This window comes from Mandrillus leucophaeus, unplaced genomic scaffold (genome assembly GCF_000951045.1).
Source record: "Mandrillus leucophaeus isolate KB7577 unplaced genomic scaffold, Mleu.le_1.0 Scaffold239, whole genome shotgun sequence".
Taxonomy (NCBI): domain Eukaryota; kingdom Metazoa; phylum Chordata; class Mammalia; order Primates; family Cercopithecidae; genus Mandrillus; species Mandrillus leucophaeus.
In genome coordinates, this window is record NW_012102465.1 from 3,599,375 (window position 1) to 3,616,231 (window position 16,857).

Below are 16,857 nucleotides of genomic sequence, written 5' to 3' on the forward strand. Positions count from 1 at the left end.
AGGACTTTTTATGCCATGTTAAGGGACTATTTAGCCATAAAAAGTATGGAACCCTGTCATTTGCAACAACATGAGTGGAACTGGAGATTATTAAGTGAATTAAGTCAGGCACAGAAAGACAAATAACACATGTTCTCACTTATCTGAGGGATCTAAAAATCAAAACAAACTTATGGATATAGAGAGCATATCCATATATACATATACATATGGGTGCTAGAAGGGAGAGGAGTATGGTTAATGGGTAAAAAAAGAAATAGAAAGAATGAAAAAGACCTACTGTTTGATAGCATAACAGGATAGTTATAGTCAATAATAACTTAATCATATAGTTAAAAATAACCAAAATAATGTAATCGTATTTTTTGTAACATGGTGAGACCCTGTCTCTACTACAAATACAAAAAATTAGCCCGGCATGTTAGTGAGCACCTGTAGTCCCAGCTACTTGAGAGTCTGAGGCAGGAGAATGGTGTGAACTCAGGAGGTGGAACTTGCAGTAAGCTGAGATCGCGCCACTGCACTCCAGCCTGGGTAACAGAGAGAGACTCTGTCTCAAAAAAAAAAAAAAAAAAAAAAGAAAGAAAAAGAATTAAATATTTTCATCTCCTTGTCTATTGCTTGCCCATACCTCAGTAGAATAATTGCTACAATGATTTAGGAGCTTAAGTTAAGCTGGAACATTAAGAGAGAGAAATAGTGTAAAGATAAAGAAGGTAGGAGGAAAGGAGCCTTCTCACCTAGATAAGAGGACCATTTTCTACCTTAATATTTTATCTTAGGTTAGCTTATAAGATATCATCTAAATGCACCTACTATGTACCCACAAAAAATTAAAATATTTTGTAGAAAAAACTTCATATGAAAAACAATCAGTATAATTTTGCATCTCTAAATACATTAAATGCATGTATGTAGACACAAATGCATGTCTAAATGCATACATATGTAAAGACACATCTACAAACATACACATGTAAATACATGCCAGAAAAGCACTGTAATATGCTATGAACACAAGTACTGTACTGGAATTCAAGTCAGAATGGCGACATTTTGATTCACATTTACCACCTACTTAGCATGGTAAACTTAGTCAATTATTTGACCTTTGTTTCTACATCTGTTAACAAAACGATTACATTTGATGACAGCTTTACATTTCTACAAGTCATACTTTCACATTTTGTTTTCCAGAATATTTTTTGTCACTATAGTACATATTTGACCTATTGTATATTGCCAATATAAGTGAAGCCTAGTTATTACCTTGCATCTTTCTTATCATATTTTTTCTCTTTTATTTAACTTTAGCCTTGGATCAACTGTGCAGTTCTCTTGTGATGAAGATTATGTCCTACAGGGTGCAAAGAGCATCACCTGTCAACGGATAGCTGAAGTTTTTGCTGCTTGGAGTGATCACAGGCCTGTGTGTAAAGGTAACGTTTTATAATAATGCCCTCTGAACACATTTTAATAGTTTAACGTTTATTTCATTGGGTATAAGTTGCAAGTAAGTCTTTGAATTGTAATATAATCTTTAAGGAAAGATTGTGCTGATATATTTGTTGATATTTATAGAAAATCTGCAAAATGTGAATCACTCTGTTAGGTTCCCAAGGAATTTCCAATCTAATAATCATACAACATAGACTGAAGCGTAAAGTGTGTAATATAACACTCTGGAAATATTGTTGGCATTTTTGAAAAATCACAATTACCCTGTCTGTAGAAGTATCGATACAGATATTTTAAAGCCGTAATTTCTCCTCCACTTGCATAGTTTGCCATTTGAATTGCTTATGTGTCCCTGTCTACAGTACTTGGTAGCAGTCAAGGTGGAGCACAGGTTCTACAGTTAGTTAATTTAATCTAGAACAAACCATTTAGTTCTCTGGCTTTATATATCACATTACCAATAATTCCAAATAAGATATAAATATATATCTTATATTATCTGCATGTGTGTATATATGTAACATATACATGTATGTAAGATATACATATATGTAAGATATACATATATATATCTTGTCTTGAATTACTGAAGATATATATATGTGTGTGTGTGCGTATGTGTGTACATATATATATATATATAAAAAATACCAATATGCATATATGTGTATATGTGTGTGTGTGTGTGTGTGTGTGTGTATGTGTGTATATATATATATATTAGGCAAAATATTGACTGGACAAAACTCACTAAGAACAATTTCAAATATAGAGGAAAATATTATGAAAGGCAAGTGTCATTTTGCACACCTACTTAGAAAATAAAGCAGGACACTAACACAACCAACTGGGATACCTTTTTTTTTTTAACATGGGAGTTCAAATGTATTAAAATCATCTGACTTTGTAGTTGAGTTTTAATAAGTAATTCACAGTGAAAAACACATGATTATATGTCAGTTTGACTACCCATAGTGTAAATATCATCATCTTTAGATACTAAAAAAACTAATACAGATATGCCAATATCATTAGACATAAGCATCAGGGTTTGCAAGAACCATATCATTGAGGTCAGTCTGATTTCAAATAGTTCCTGCCAGTAGAATTAAAATCTACACCTCAAATTTCAGTGTCTGTCACTGACTTCTGACAGAGTATAGAAAGAACTATTATCTCACTGAGATAAATCTTTAAAAATATGAATATATTATAATTAAATGATGTTATATCTATATTATTATACTCCTTTTTCACCTTCCGACTGTTTCTTTGCCATCTATTCCACTTGCTTACCTTTTTCTCTTCTTTAACTGCTTGTGACCACTTGTAGGAACAAACATACAAATTATTTAATTAATTAAACTGTTAATGGTCAATTTAACTGCTAATCATGAAAACTAATCTTTCCCCCCTCCTTTATCCTAGCTCCCACTGGCATCACCTTTCCTCAGATGAAGTATTTCCACATAAATCAAATAAGGCTCCTTCTTTCTAAACTTTGTAAAACTGTGTTTGAAAATGAACACCTCATCATGTCATACTGGCATTTCTGATTGCTTGTTTGTTGTTCTGGTGGTTATCATTTGTAATAATCATATTTCTGCATTTTTCAGTGTCTCTGTACTCAAATTCTCTCCAGCTGTTCTTCTCTTTAAATAGTATAGTTGTCAAATATATAAAGAAACTTGACCAGTTTACACCCAAGAAATACTGTCTATAAAATTCAAGTATTCCTGTGATACGAGAAAGGCACACTTTTTTATAGCTTAGAAAGAAGCATACAGTATCTCATATTTTCTTATAAAGTGAATAATGAATAATACATTTTGTAAGGGTTACTTTCATGAATGTCATGGCAATAAATAGAACAGTAAAATGTATAAGACTGATTTCTTGTGTCCTTCACTCAAGATGAAATTATAGCCATAAAGAGCAATATAGTGAACATCGTGGCTTCAAAATGATATGTTCCAAATATCCTACTTCAGTGTCACATAAATTAGATATGTGCATTTTTGTTAGCAAAAACGGATGAAAATAGATGACAGATTCAAGAAAAAGAGATTAATGTTAATGTAAGAACGAAATCTCACACCAGAAGTTATAGCCAGATCATGGAATTTAAGATCTACATAAAGTAAGATTGAGACTACAAAGCATCTTTTTTCATTCAAGACTCTCACTTTGATTAAAAAGATGAATCATACTTATGATTGTAAATAGTTCAAAAGCAAAAGTAAGGTGTTATATTACATTGTTATTTTTTATAAACCCCAGGCACAAAGAGCAGCTCTGTACTGACTTGAATTTCAAGAACTATTTGTTGAATATTAATATATGATTGGACTTTTTAGATTGCAAGATACATTATGATGTTATATATATAACACATATTCATATTTATTCAACAATTATTATATAGGAAGTATAAAAAGCACATATTCAATATTCATGTGTTGATATTATTTCATTTAAATTTACATTTTTTTCTGCAGATATTAGACATAGATGCATTTGCTCATTGCATGCGAGGCACATATGTGTGTGGTTTACAAAGTCCATTTTGTTGCTAGAAATTACTGGCTGTGGTAGTGGAAACAGTAATGGAGGGAACATGCTGAAATAGTAATTGAAGTTTTAAAATGACTACTGTGAGTCTGAACAAAGAGTAGTTCTCATGTCTCATGGGTTCTTGGACAGAATAAATATGCTTTTTTCCAGACATCAGCATAAATTGCCGTATCAGTGCACTGCACCTTTGAGAGATTATTAATGTAGTTTCTGTCTGTGTATTGCATGGTTTAGCGATCAAGAAATGGTAATTTTTAAAGGGATTAAAAGTTCACACAGATAGCAAATTATGAATTAAAAGAGCAGTTTATAAATTAATATTATTTTTTTTTACACAAACAGAGATGATTCTCATTCCATAGATGGGTTATGTATACAAAGTATTTGCCAGTATAAAGTGGTGAAAACAATTATTCCTTTGTTGGAAATGCAGTCGATATCTAAAAGCTGGAGCTTTTGCAAATAAGTAGCCTTATGTGTTGAAGATGTATAGAATATTCATTTTAGACCTTCCTCATACGTAAAGAAACAGTATGTGGTTGGCATGGATAATTTTGATAATGTGGAAACATTTGAAATAATTAATAATAATAGACTGAAGACAAAAAAGGCAAATTTTAATCTGTTTATTGGGATGGTACCGAGTAATCAAAGTCTGTTAAGTTACAAGGACACAAACCACACATGGGATTAATGAAATGGGTGATTAAGGGAGGATGAGAAAAGAAGACAATGAGATGGAAAAATACTAAAAACAACCATAAAAATCTTGACATCACGTTTTAATTTTTTTATTCAAAAATCATCAAATTGTTATTATTCATTTATTGTTGTACTGATCAATATATTTTTATTCATTCAACAAACACTTATGAACACGAGTAGGTATTCTAGATTATATACCATATGTGATATAGAGTATACAATAATTTTTATCATTTTGTATTGATTTATAAGGCATAAACACAAAACTAGATAATATATAATAGAATTTTGTTTACAAGTTAGTGCAATCCTCTGCAAAATTCAGATGAGGAAGATTATATCCATGTTTGGAAATGGCCATTGAGATGGAGAAAATAATATGTGGACAGAACTTGGAAATTATTGTGGATATAGGCAGAGGAAGATGGATGTGAAAGTCATTTCAAATGTCAAGAATATATCATAGGCAAAATCACAGTGTGAACTTACACATCTGGGGAATCAGTTGGTCAATTATATGAAAGGATGTAGAGTGAGATAAAATTTGGGAGGTTATGTTAGGTATCTCCTGGTTTGAAATATGTCTAGAAGCACTCCTAAACCTCCATTCCCATTGTCACTATTCTACAATTCCAGTACTACAACTATCACTTTTCTTTTCATTTAGCGTACAATTTATCCTACATGTTACTGACAGACTAATCCCATCAAAGTCTCACTTTATGAATGGAGTCCATGTGGTGGTGGTGGGTGTGGTGTTGCTGCAGCAGTTGCTGATTGTTAACTCTTTTGATTTCCAAAATCACCCATAATTTGCCTTTATGCAACTTTTTTTTTTTTAACTCGTACCAAAAGTTTATCCCAATGTCTCAATAATAAACAGAATTACCACCTTGATATTCATATATGTCTAGCCTGTTCCTGAATGACCAAGCCAATCTCTCAAGGTCTTGTTCAGTTTTCACCTCCTCTAAAAATTCTTTCCTATTTCAATTTTCCCTTGTCTCCTCATCTTTAAAATTACTTGTAATTACTAACATTTTTACCACACAATATAGCATTTAATCTTATTTTGTTTGGCAATGCTCCCTAATCATTTCATGGGCAATAGACTTGCTTCTTCAACAAAAACCACCTCAAAAAGAACAAAATAATCAATGCCTCTAAAGTGTTTGAATGTTGAATGGATCTGTTTCAGCTGTTGCCAAAGAGGACAGTTATCAATGTGGTCTACCCATCCATTACCGTTGATATAATAAAACAATCTAAATGAGGTTCAATTCCTTTCTTTATAAACAATGGAAAAAATGGGTGTACAGGTTATATGATAGACAAATACTGGTCAACCCTAAGAGCTGCAACCCTCACTAACTCATATTTATTAAAAGCCCGGGTTCTTAACTTTTTCAAGATTATTTTACATATGTTACAAGTTACCTCTTACATATTATTCCTCTTCTCAGTGTTTAGCTCGGTGACCCATTGCACCCATGTTTTTGTACATACAGTAGCTGCTAAATAACATTTTAAGAAATATTATAGGAATATTTAATTAATTGTAACAAACAGTTTGAGAAGGTAGTAATAAGATCATCGCAACTAGAGAAAGTTGCTCTAGTAGAAGGCTTCTTGTTATGCAAAAGTAATTAGAAAATTTTGCCCAAGAGCAAATCAGAACCTGCTGAAATTTATCAGCCAGAAATGCATATAGCAGGTGGTTTTCTGTGGTTGTTGTTGACGCCTTCTTAGTTTTGTGGAATAATCTTACAGATGAAATGATGCATAATAAGGATGATATTAGCAATTAATAGAGTGACATATGGTGAAGGAGACAGGCAGATGGTGTAGATACGGAAGTTTATCACACATTAATACTTCTTAGTGTTTTTTTTTTTTTTTCTAAAAGCCATAGTTTGAGGCTTTATTAAACAATTTTGATTAGAAAATAAGCCTTACTAAGCTCTAACAATTAACAGGTTTTAATGATATCATTTACACGTTATTTAATGGAGATTAATAGTGATGCATTTATAGCAACTTAGTAGAAAATAGATCACTTAAAATTCAAAACTACCTGAACAATTAGAAATTTTGCATTTAAAAGGTGCCCTTCCAACAATTGTTTAGAAATACATTCTACACATTTTGCCTAGTTCTCAGATTATTATAAAAATATGCATATAATGAACAAATTCTTGATTCAGTTTTGGTACACAGCAGGAAAATCTCCGCAGATGTCAAAAAGAACTTTCACTTTCCAACTCAGCATTTTCTAAGAATATGACCTTGTTCATTTGCTTAATCTCTTCTGAACTTCAATTTACTTATTTGTAAGTTGATGAGGGATTATATGGACTCCTTTCAGTTGTAAATTCTAAATATTCTGAAGTATATTTACTTCTTCTCTATTGAAACATGTTAAGGATATTTTTAGTTCAATATTCTTCTTTAGCTTTGAATGCCAAGAATTTGTCTCAGTCCCTAAAACACACAAGCAGTAATAATTTTAAAAATGTTTAATAAACTCTCGCTAACAAAATGTTGTTTTATTGCACTATGCTTAGGATATTCATTTTTTTTTAAGACAGGTTTCAAATTTGTTCAGTGCCAAAACGATGGCTATTGATCATAAAATTGCTTCAAAGTAATTTAGATTCTGCAGATCTTTTATGCTTTATTTACCATTAAAATCTACCTTTGTTTAAAGGTTAAAGATTATTTGTCTTCATGCATTTTTATTATGAAATGCACCCTTGTAATAGTTGAGTTTAAACAATGTGTCTTTAGAAAACTGAAGTTGATTATAATGTCATTCTTGACACTGCTATACACTAAGTTATTTTTGAGAGTTTTCAAATGGGAAATAAACATTTTAATTCTTAAAATAAATTAGTAACAATTCTAAATTTTGGAAGAGAAAAATAAAAAAGAAAACAACTCCTTAACTTTTTGCTAATATAGTTTTAAAAGCCTAAAACTTTGAAATTTAATGGGGATAAAATAGGCTACATCATGCCCAAACAACAAATAACCAAGGGGAAAAAAAACAAACAAACAAACAAACAAACAAACAAAAAACCTGCAATAACCATATTAACAATGAATGCTTTTGCTAAACTAAAAAATCAAGGACTGAAAAAAATCTAAAATGTAATGTCTTAGTGCAAGGATGAACAAATGTAAATCAGCACAGGGATTGCAATTTTGGAGGAGAAGCTATCTATATAAAAGGAATTTTTGAAAAATTATTAAAATAAAGTAACATTTTGTGTTCATAGTAAACTTATGAAATTTCTCAAAATTCCCCTGTGATGCAGAAAAATTTATTTCCTATATTTTCTGAAAAGATGTGCTACTAGAAAAAAGCATCTTGAAGATCTGTGATGACTTAATAGCCTTTCCACTAATTCTGATCACATAAAATGTTGGAAAACTTAAATATACTAGAGTTAGGATTCCTTTATTTAGCTTCTCCACAGTAAAATCTCACTTTGTTTCAAAATAATAGCTCAGCTAGCTTTGGGAAGGAGGGTTTATAGATAACAGTGATCACACTGTAACCTTTAGAATGTCTGATGCTATGTATATGCACTCAAAATGTATAATTGTACTATGAAAAGTGAAAGAAACAATAGAAAATGGAAAAATGATGAAACCTAGAGACCAAAGAGGAGACAAAAGGCATAGGCAGAATATACACAGACATGATTGATGAGAAAGAGATAAATTTTAGCCTTTAATTTGAATTTATTTGAAATTTTAAAAGTCACTGGTTTTATGCTTGATATGAACTGTCAGAATTTATGACATTTTGGCAGACCTTTCCTTGTATTAAGACATGAAGTATAGTCTTCTGCTTAGTTTGTCTTATAGTAATTTTTGTGGCGCTAGGTAAATAGTGTAAACATCCCAAACAAATAGCAATGCCTGGCACATGGCAGATACTCACTAATACTTGAATGAATAAGTGTTTTGTTTACCACAGTACTAAACAAAATGTAAGAAGCACAGAACAGAACTGAACAAATTATGCCCTTAAGAAGTTTATGATCTCATTGAAAACACAGTACATTCAAAATAAAACAACCAGAGAACATCCCTAAAGCAACAGAGGCATGGTTGCACAGTCAATATTTGTCATAAAGATAATTCAAAACAAAGGAAAGACAGAAGACAGAAATGATAGTATTACCATTTGGGAAATACATTTCACTGGACATGAAAATACCACTTAGTCATTTTATCTCCGAGTTTATTATTATTTATATTATTCTCTTATTTTGGAAATCATTAGTTTGTTTAATAACATTGATATTTTGTGGTAATTATTAGGTAAGTGGAGGGAAAAGATGAATTTTTCTCCTCAAAGAGATCAATGGGCTACTCCAGTGGGGAAAACAGCAACAGGAAAGTATGCATTACTGTATATCACAATAAGAGCTACTGCAGAAAAATGAATACGGTGCATTCAGTACAAAGAAGATTAAGGAACCACTCTGCCTAGAAGAGTACACAATTTTTTATAGAAAAGGATAAGCAGGCATTCAAAAAGGACAGACAGAAAGACAGATATAGAGATTGAAAAATGTAAAACATTAAAGATAGAGAGAACTACATGTAAAGACTTAGGATGATGAAAGAAACTGTAGAGGGAGAGAGAGAAAGAAGGGGAGAGAGAGAGGGAAAAAAGGAGAGAGAGGGGGGTGAGTGAAATGTGGAGGAGTATAAACTTATTGAGGATGGGAAAAATCTCTACCTGCAATGAATTTACTCTCAAGGGTGGGGGCCAAAAGTTTTAAAAGTTAATATATAATTACAATACTTTCTTGTATATTATGTGCTAAGAGCTATATAAAAAATGCTCCTCTAAGCCTCCCGGCACATACCTGTTGCTTTCTGTGGACTGTAAGGAACCAGGTTCACACAGCAGAAGGTTTGCAGTGGGCAAGTGGGAATTACCGCTTGAGCTCCACCTCCTGTCACATGAGCAGCGGCATTAGATTCTCACAGGAGCATGAACCCTATTGTGAACTGTGCATGTGAGGGATCTAGGTTGCATGCTCCTTATGAGAATCTAATGATAAATATAATGTGCTTGAATCATCCTGGAACCATACCACTCCTCCCCCAAGTCCATGGAAGAACTGTCTTCCACCAAATCAGTCCCTGGCACCTAAAATATTGGGGATCACTGCTCTAGGGTAATAAAGATCGTTAAGGAAGGTGTCCACAGGAAAAAGTACCTGAGTTGAACCCTGAAGATTCAGTAAACAGGGCTAATGATGAGAACAATGGTGGATGTGCAGATTACACCAGATTGAGGGAGCCCCTTAGGCAAAGGCTTAAAATACCAGGGACCATTATGTTTTAGAAAATGGAGTATGAACATTTTTTTTCCCATATACCTGTTGGCTTTTTGTATGTCTTCCTTTGAGAAATATCTACTCAATCATTTGTCCATTCTTAATTGAGTTGTTTTCTTGCCATTAAATTGTTCTAATTCCTCCTATATTTTGGACATAAGGCCCTTATCAGGTATATGGCTTACAGATAATTTCTCCCACTTCATATGTTGTCTCTTCACCCTGTTGATTGCTTCCTTTGCTGTACAGGAGCTCTTTAGTTTGATGCAATGCCTTTTGTCTATTTTTGCTTTTGTTGCCTATGCTTTTGGGGTCATATACAGGGAATCGCTGCCACACTAATGTCAAGAAGCCTTTTCCCTATGTTTTTTTCCTAATAGTTTTACACTTTCAGGTCTTTATTTAACTATTTAATCCATTTGAAATTCATTCTTGTATAAGATATGAAATAAAGGTCCAATTTTCTTCTTCTACATGTGGATATGCAGTTTTCCCAGTACCATTAATTGACACGGTATCACCTCGTATCTGTTAGGTTGCCTATTATCAAAAATATAAGAGATAAGTATCGATGAGGATATGGAGAAAAGAGAATCTGTATATACTGTTAGTAAGAATGTAAATTAGTACAGCCGTTATGAAAAATAGTATGCAGATTCCTGAAAAAATTAAAAATAGAACTACCATATGATCCAGCAATCCCGCTACTAGATATTTATCCAAAAAAAAAAAAAAAATGAAAGCAGTATGTCCAAGACATATCTAGATTCCCATATTCATTGCTGCATTATTCATAGCAGCCAAGATATGTAATCAACCTAAGTGTCCATCAATGGATGACCGAATGAAGAATCATCCATTGTTTTATATATAATGGACGTGTGTTATGAGATATAGATATAAAAAAAACTCCTTGATTTTAAAAAAATCAAATAATTGAAATAAGCCACTAAAGCAAATATTGCATATTAGATTATCAGATAATAACATACAACAGGAAAGGGAGGTATAAAAGCAATGAATATGCTGAAATGTTGATACTTTTGACAAATGTGAAAAAAATTCATGCTTTGTAAAGGCATGTTTGGTTATTTAATTTTCTTCTTATAATGTTACATCTTATGGATATATCTTATATTTATTTTATATATAAAGGATATATGTTATATTATATAACATATAATATGTAACATAATTATATTATATATAACAATTAACTAAATATATTATAATATATACATAATATAATATATAATTAGATACATAAGATATAATATATACATATCAATTAATTAAATATATATTACACATTACATATATACATTACACATAAATACACAGACACACACACACATATATATATCACAATGGAATATTATTCAGCCCTAAAAAAGAAGGAGATGTTATATGTGACAACATAGATGAACCCGGAGGACAGTCTGCTAAGTGAAATAAGCCAGGCACACAAAGACAAATATTATATGATCTCACTTACATGTGGGATCTGAAAAAGTTGGGCCTGATGACTATAGCTAGTAATAATATACTGCATGCTTGATAATTACTAAGAGAGTAGATTTTAAATGTTTTCACCACACAAAAGTATGTGAGTTGATGAGTATATTAATTAACTGGATTTGATTTTTCACAAGTAGACAAATACCAAAATATCATATATACATTTTTTATTTGTCGATTATATCTTAATAAGGCTGGAGACATTTTAAAGTAAATGAATGAAATAAAATATAAAAGAAAGAAGATGGAATATGGTTTGAGAGAGACAAGATTACGAATTGTATCCAGTTTGAAGACTAGTTCAGTAATTTAGGTAAAAAGCAATACGACTTTAAGTGAATGATAAGAAAATATTGAGAAGGGTTGGAACAGAAGTGAGTTGAGGGAACAACAATATGAGGGATAGGAGGATGAAGTTGAACCTGTGAACGACTAAAATAGGAGCAGCTAGAAGCAAAGATTGATAACCAGAGAGAATGGTGTCATGATACCACAGCAAGGAGACATTTTATAAATCAGATGTGATCAACATTGTGAAATGCTGCAAAATGGTCAGGAAAATAAGAATTCATTCAGTTCAACCACCAAGAGGCCACCAGTGACCTGGGTAAAATCATTTTCACTGAAATTAGTGATGTATAAGCCACATGGCTAATAATTGAGGAATAATGAGGTGAAAAAACAGGCTTTGCATGAAAAGTGGAAGCTTGCCTCTGAAGCAAAGGCAAGAGCTAGGTTTGTAGACGGAAAAGGACATGCAATGTGGAAAGATTGTTTTTAAGATGTGAGAGGCTTAAGTAATGAAGACAAAGATACAGTGCTTGAGAGACGTTGAAAATACAGGTGAGATCTGAGCCAATTGTAACTTTACAGTGCTAGGTGATTAAGAATCTGAGATTCAGAATAGAAGGGATGGCATTGCCCTTGGATAAAAATTGACACCTACTCTCCCTTGAGGTGAAAGACCTGAGGAAGGAACTGATGAAGCTATGATGTTTTTGTAGGGGGAAATGGAAGAAGGCATCATTCTCAAATGACAGAACCCTCTACCCCTATTTTTTTCTGTAAAGTAGGTACGGTTATCTGAGGAAGGAGGAAACCCAGCAGTTCTGTGATGAAATTGGATGACACTGAACTTTTTATGAATAGGGAGGTGGGGGAGGTCACCAAGCAGCCACTGAGAAACAGGATCTTTTCCTGAGGGTTTCATTTAGCTCAGTGATCTCCATCCCTGGCTGCACATTAAAATCACCTGGAGAACTTTTAAAAGAAAAATCCTTGCTTAACTCCCATCCTAGGTTAATTAAATCAAAGTCTCTAGAGGATAATTCAGTTAATATATTTCTCTCTGTGATAAATTGATCAATTTAATTGCAATGAGGATTCAGAAAACAACTTAAAATGACACTCTGTTTTCTTAGGGAGTCTCTCCCTTATTCGTGAACCGTAATGTACTCACTGGCAGGCTGATTGGGACATTTAATTACACATATCATATCCCTGTACTACAGAGTGGCAAAGTGGAAGTTTGATGCATTGAGGTCACCGAACTGAAGCAGCAGCTCACCATTTCCTCTTCTAACCAGATTTATCCAGATACCGAAAGTAATATAAATTTGCATGTTAAATTTCAAAGATGAACTCATTTTCATACTTATCATGTATTACCAGCTGGAAATGGCACCGATTTACTTTTGAGATAAGTGTTTCTTGGGAAGAAATGAAATGAGGTCAGAACTAAATGAGATGCACTTCATTTGCACTCCCGCTGTCCCTTTTAGCCATCTTTAGCTTATTTATTCCAAGGAAATAAGACACGACAAATGTAGGTTTGTGGCATCGAAATAATTTTGAGAAGAAAATTAAATAACCAAATATGCCTTTATGAGGCATGAATTTTTTTTTCAAGTTTGTCAAAATTATCAACATTTCAACATATTCATTGCTTTTATACATCCCTTTCCTGTTGTATGTTATTATCTATTGATAATCTAACTTATGCAATATTTGCTTTAGTGGCTTATTTCAATTATTTGATTTTTTTAAAAAAGTATGTGTTTAAAATTTTACACTTCTGTTACATTGTTAAGGCTAATATTTATGACGGATTTTTTTAAGTGTTACTTTACTAAAACCTTTTTTTTTTTTAGTTTTGGGGCAAGGAAAAAGGAGACATCTTAGATGATTTTTTGTGTTTTTCATCTAAAAAAATGATGCTCTGAACCAATTTGGAGTTAATAAAAGTTTATGTTTATGTGCTTGACTTTGGGTAAACTTTTATTTCAAGGTTTGAGTGATAAATATTCATATTTAGTAGGATTTACAAGTATATATTTATTCTGAAAATAAACACTTTGGATGTTATAATATTGTTACTTTAAATAACCATTAATATGTCTCACATCTCCTAGATATTTCTACTAAATTCTAAGGGAAAAAAAAAGAAAACAAAACCTTTAGATATTTTAAAAAAAGCAAAAATGGCTTTCCATTAAGACGATAGAAATGACTTCTAAAAATCTTCTCATTTACCTTTGTATTTACTTTGTTGTCTTCTAGCTAAAGTTTATTTCTAAATTATGAAAGGAGGACACAGGTTATTTTTCCTGTCTGTTTAAGAGTGTTTTAAAAAGAACAATGAAACATTATAGAGACCATGTTGAGAAAAACTTTCGTGAAGTCTTCATTAAACGACTCCAATTTTCTTCATTTTCATGACCATAAAAATATTTATTAATTACACATAGTAGCATTTATTCTGGGCTATGAATACCAAAGGTCACATTTGACTTTTCAAAAAATGTACCCTTTTTATTATTTCATATCACAGGAAGTAATAACAATACTGGCTATTGTGAACCTATTTTTTCCTCATTAAGGCAAAATTGCCTGGTGAAGTTAAAACCTGGGAGGAATGTGATCAGCTTATTTTAGAATTATAATAACTAAGGAAGAAAATAGTGAACATTGCCAGAGAGTGTATTTAGAATTTTAAGAGGGCAGTTTCAAACAAATTATAGAACAGATATTGAATTGCAGCTAAAAAGTTATAAAGATATAGGCCACTCTTACTTTCCAGTGTTAAAGACTAGAGTCTAAAGAACTTATGTAAAGAAAGACATTTAAGGAAACTGAAGTTGTAATATAGAGACTTAACTGAGGGTCTATGATTTTAAAGACATGTATGTATACACATATGACCCAGATTGAATATTAAATACTGGATATACCCTTCTAAGAACATTGCCAGGCTGTCTAAAGCCTAGAAGATTTAGAAATATGAAATATGTTAAACTAGTATTTCCTAAAGTTTTATTTGAATATTAATACTGAATAAATTTGGTAGAAAAGGTATTCAATGGTAGTCAGACAAATAGATGATTTGCTGTATTACTCTACCTACAGAGAACTGGGCAGAATCTCTAATATTATCATGTTTTTTGTTTATCATGAAAAGTAGAAATGTAGTATGTATCACAGCTCCCAGAAGAATCTCATCTAGCTGAAAATTTTGAATGATGCTGGTGTGGGCTGTGTTATTTCAATAATCATCTAACTATTCTCATCTCCAGTTCATTTCTTCTCACATTTGATTTATATATCACTACTATCATAGAATATGCTTACTAAAACATTACTTTTCTATTCCCCAGATAATTCAATGCTATATCATTCAAGTCAAAAATTGTTAACCTGGCATTTTGGAGCCTCTAAAAATTGACTCTGAACTTCTTTTATAACTTTATTTCTTCTTAGTTCCAATCATAAACACTGTTCTAAATAGGTAGATATGACCATGCCTAATATTTCCTCCCAACATGTCCCTTTAGTGAAAAGAAGCTCAGACTTAACAGGACCTGAGTTCAGTCTCCTTTATTGTGTTTATTTATAATATATATTACAATTTTCTTTAACTTCTTTTCTGTAGTAGTAACTGTACTGACTACAAATAATTAATGCTATAATTTTATAAACGAGAAAACACATCAAGTAAACTGCCCAAGAGAACACAGCTTTTATATGTACTGGAAGTGGGATTCACCCCAACATGTGTGTGATTTCCTGGTCTATGTTATTTTCACTATACCATACTGAATTAAAGAGCACAAAACACTGAAGAGTGCAGTATGTGCAAACTATGAATATGATGAATTTCAGTTCAACTTTTCAAAAGTTCATGTGAAGTTTATGGCTCTTATAAAATTACTTGGAAATAAGACAGTCTTCCCAATAAGACTGTCAGCATACATAGATGTTTGGCCTCCTTAGACAGGGACTGTTCTTTTCTGTGCCACCTAAACCCTGACTCAGCAGTACTTACAGATTTTGTCTAAAGAATTTTCCTGAATTAACTTTTCCCTTTTCTGATTTGTCTCCCCTGAGTCATTCCTTTGAAATGTTCTTTCTTCCTTCCTTTTAAAAACCAATTGTTTCTCCCCAAATTTAAAAATAACTCTTTGGTAGGCAAGTATTCACAGTTTCATCTTTTGTTTTCTTTATGGTCAAATATTGTGATAAACTTTGACATACTGCATCGTAATTCAGCAATGTACCCTAGAAGGTTTGAGGTTACAATTCATTCACACATTAACTAGCTTTGAAAAAGGCAATTTTACATCTGACTGTTCAAACTATATGGTTTTAATATGGAAGATTAAAGACAAACAAAAAGATTGCTCAGTGAAAGAAAAATTTGAATGTAGTGGATGAGGAGCAGAGGAAAACTTTTTAAAGTTAGTGGAATATTGAGAAATAGGGAAAGAGGCTGAAACCTTGGGAGATGACAGCTAGTGAGGAATCCTTAGGTGAGGTGAAAAAAAGATTTATGAGAAGAGGAAGATCTAATATTTAATCTTAAACTGTGTGGCTGCCATGTAAATTGCCTACCTTATTGCACTGGCCCAAACCTTAAGTGGTACTTATTCCTAGTAGTTGACAGTGGCTAGAAGAAAAACAGGTAAGAAATACAAAGGGCAGTTGTCTCCTTTTCCAATTATTAGAGAGATTTTATTTGTTTGGTTGGTTGGTTGCTTGCTTTTTTGAAGAAGTTGAGGGTTCTCAGCTTTTACAGAGGTTTAATTTCATGAAAACATGAAAAGTGGTACAGGTTGATTTTTGGGCAAAGTTTTTTTTTTTTTTTTTTTGAGGGTTCTCAGCTTTTACAGAGGTTTAATTTCATGAAAACATGAAAAGTGGTACAGGTTGATTTTTGGGCAAAGTTTTTTTTTTTTTTTTTTAA

At 32.1% G+C, this 16,857-nt stretch overlaps 1 protein-coding gene across 3 annotated transcripts in view; it reads left to right on the forward strand.

The window, feature by feature from the left end:
* CSMD3 (CUB and Sushi multiple domains 3) overlaps nt 1-16,857 on the forward strand; it is a 1,277,440-nt gene that overhangs the window by 577,162 nt on the left and 683,421 nt on the right. For all 3 annotated transcript variants that reach the window (XM_011982326.1, XM_011982327.1, XM_011982328.1), the window contains one exon: nt 1,315-1,439. In XM_011982326.1, coding sequence (XP_011837716.1) covers nt 1,315-1,439 — 125 coding nt within the window. The remainder of the gene's footprint in view (nt 1-1,314; nt 1,440-16,857) is intronic.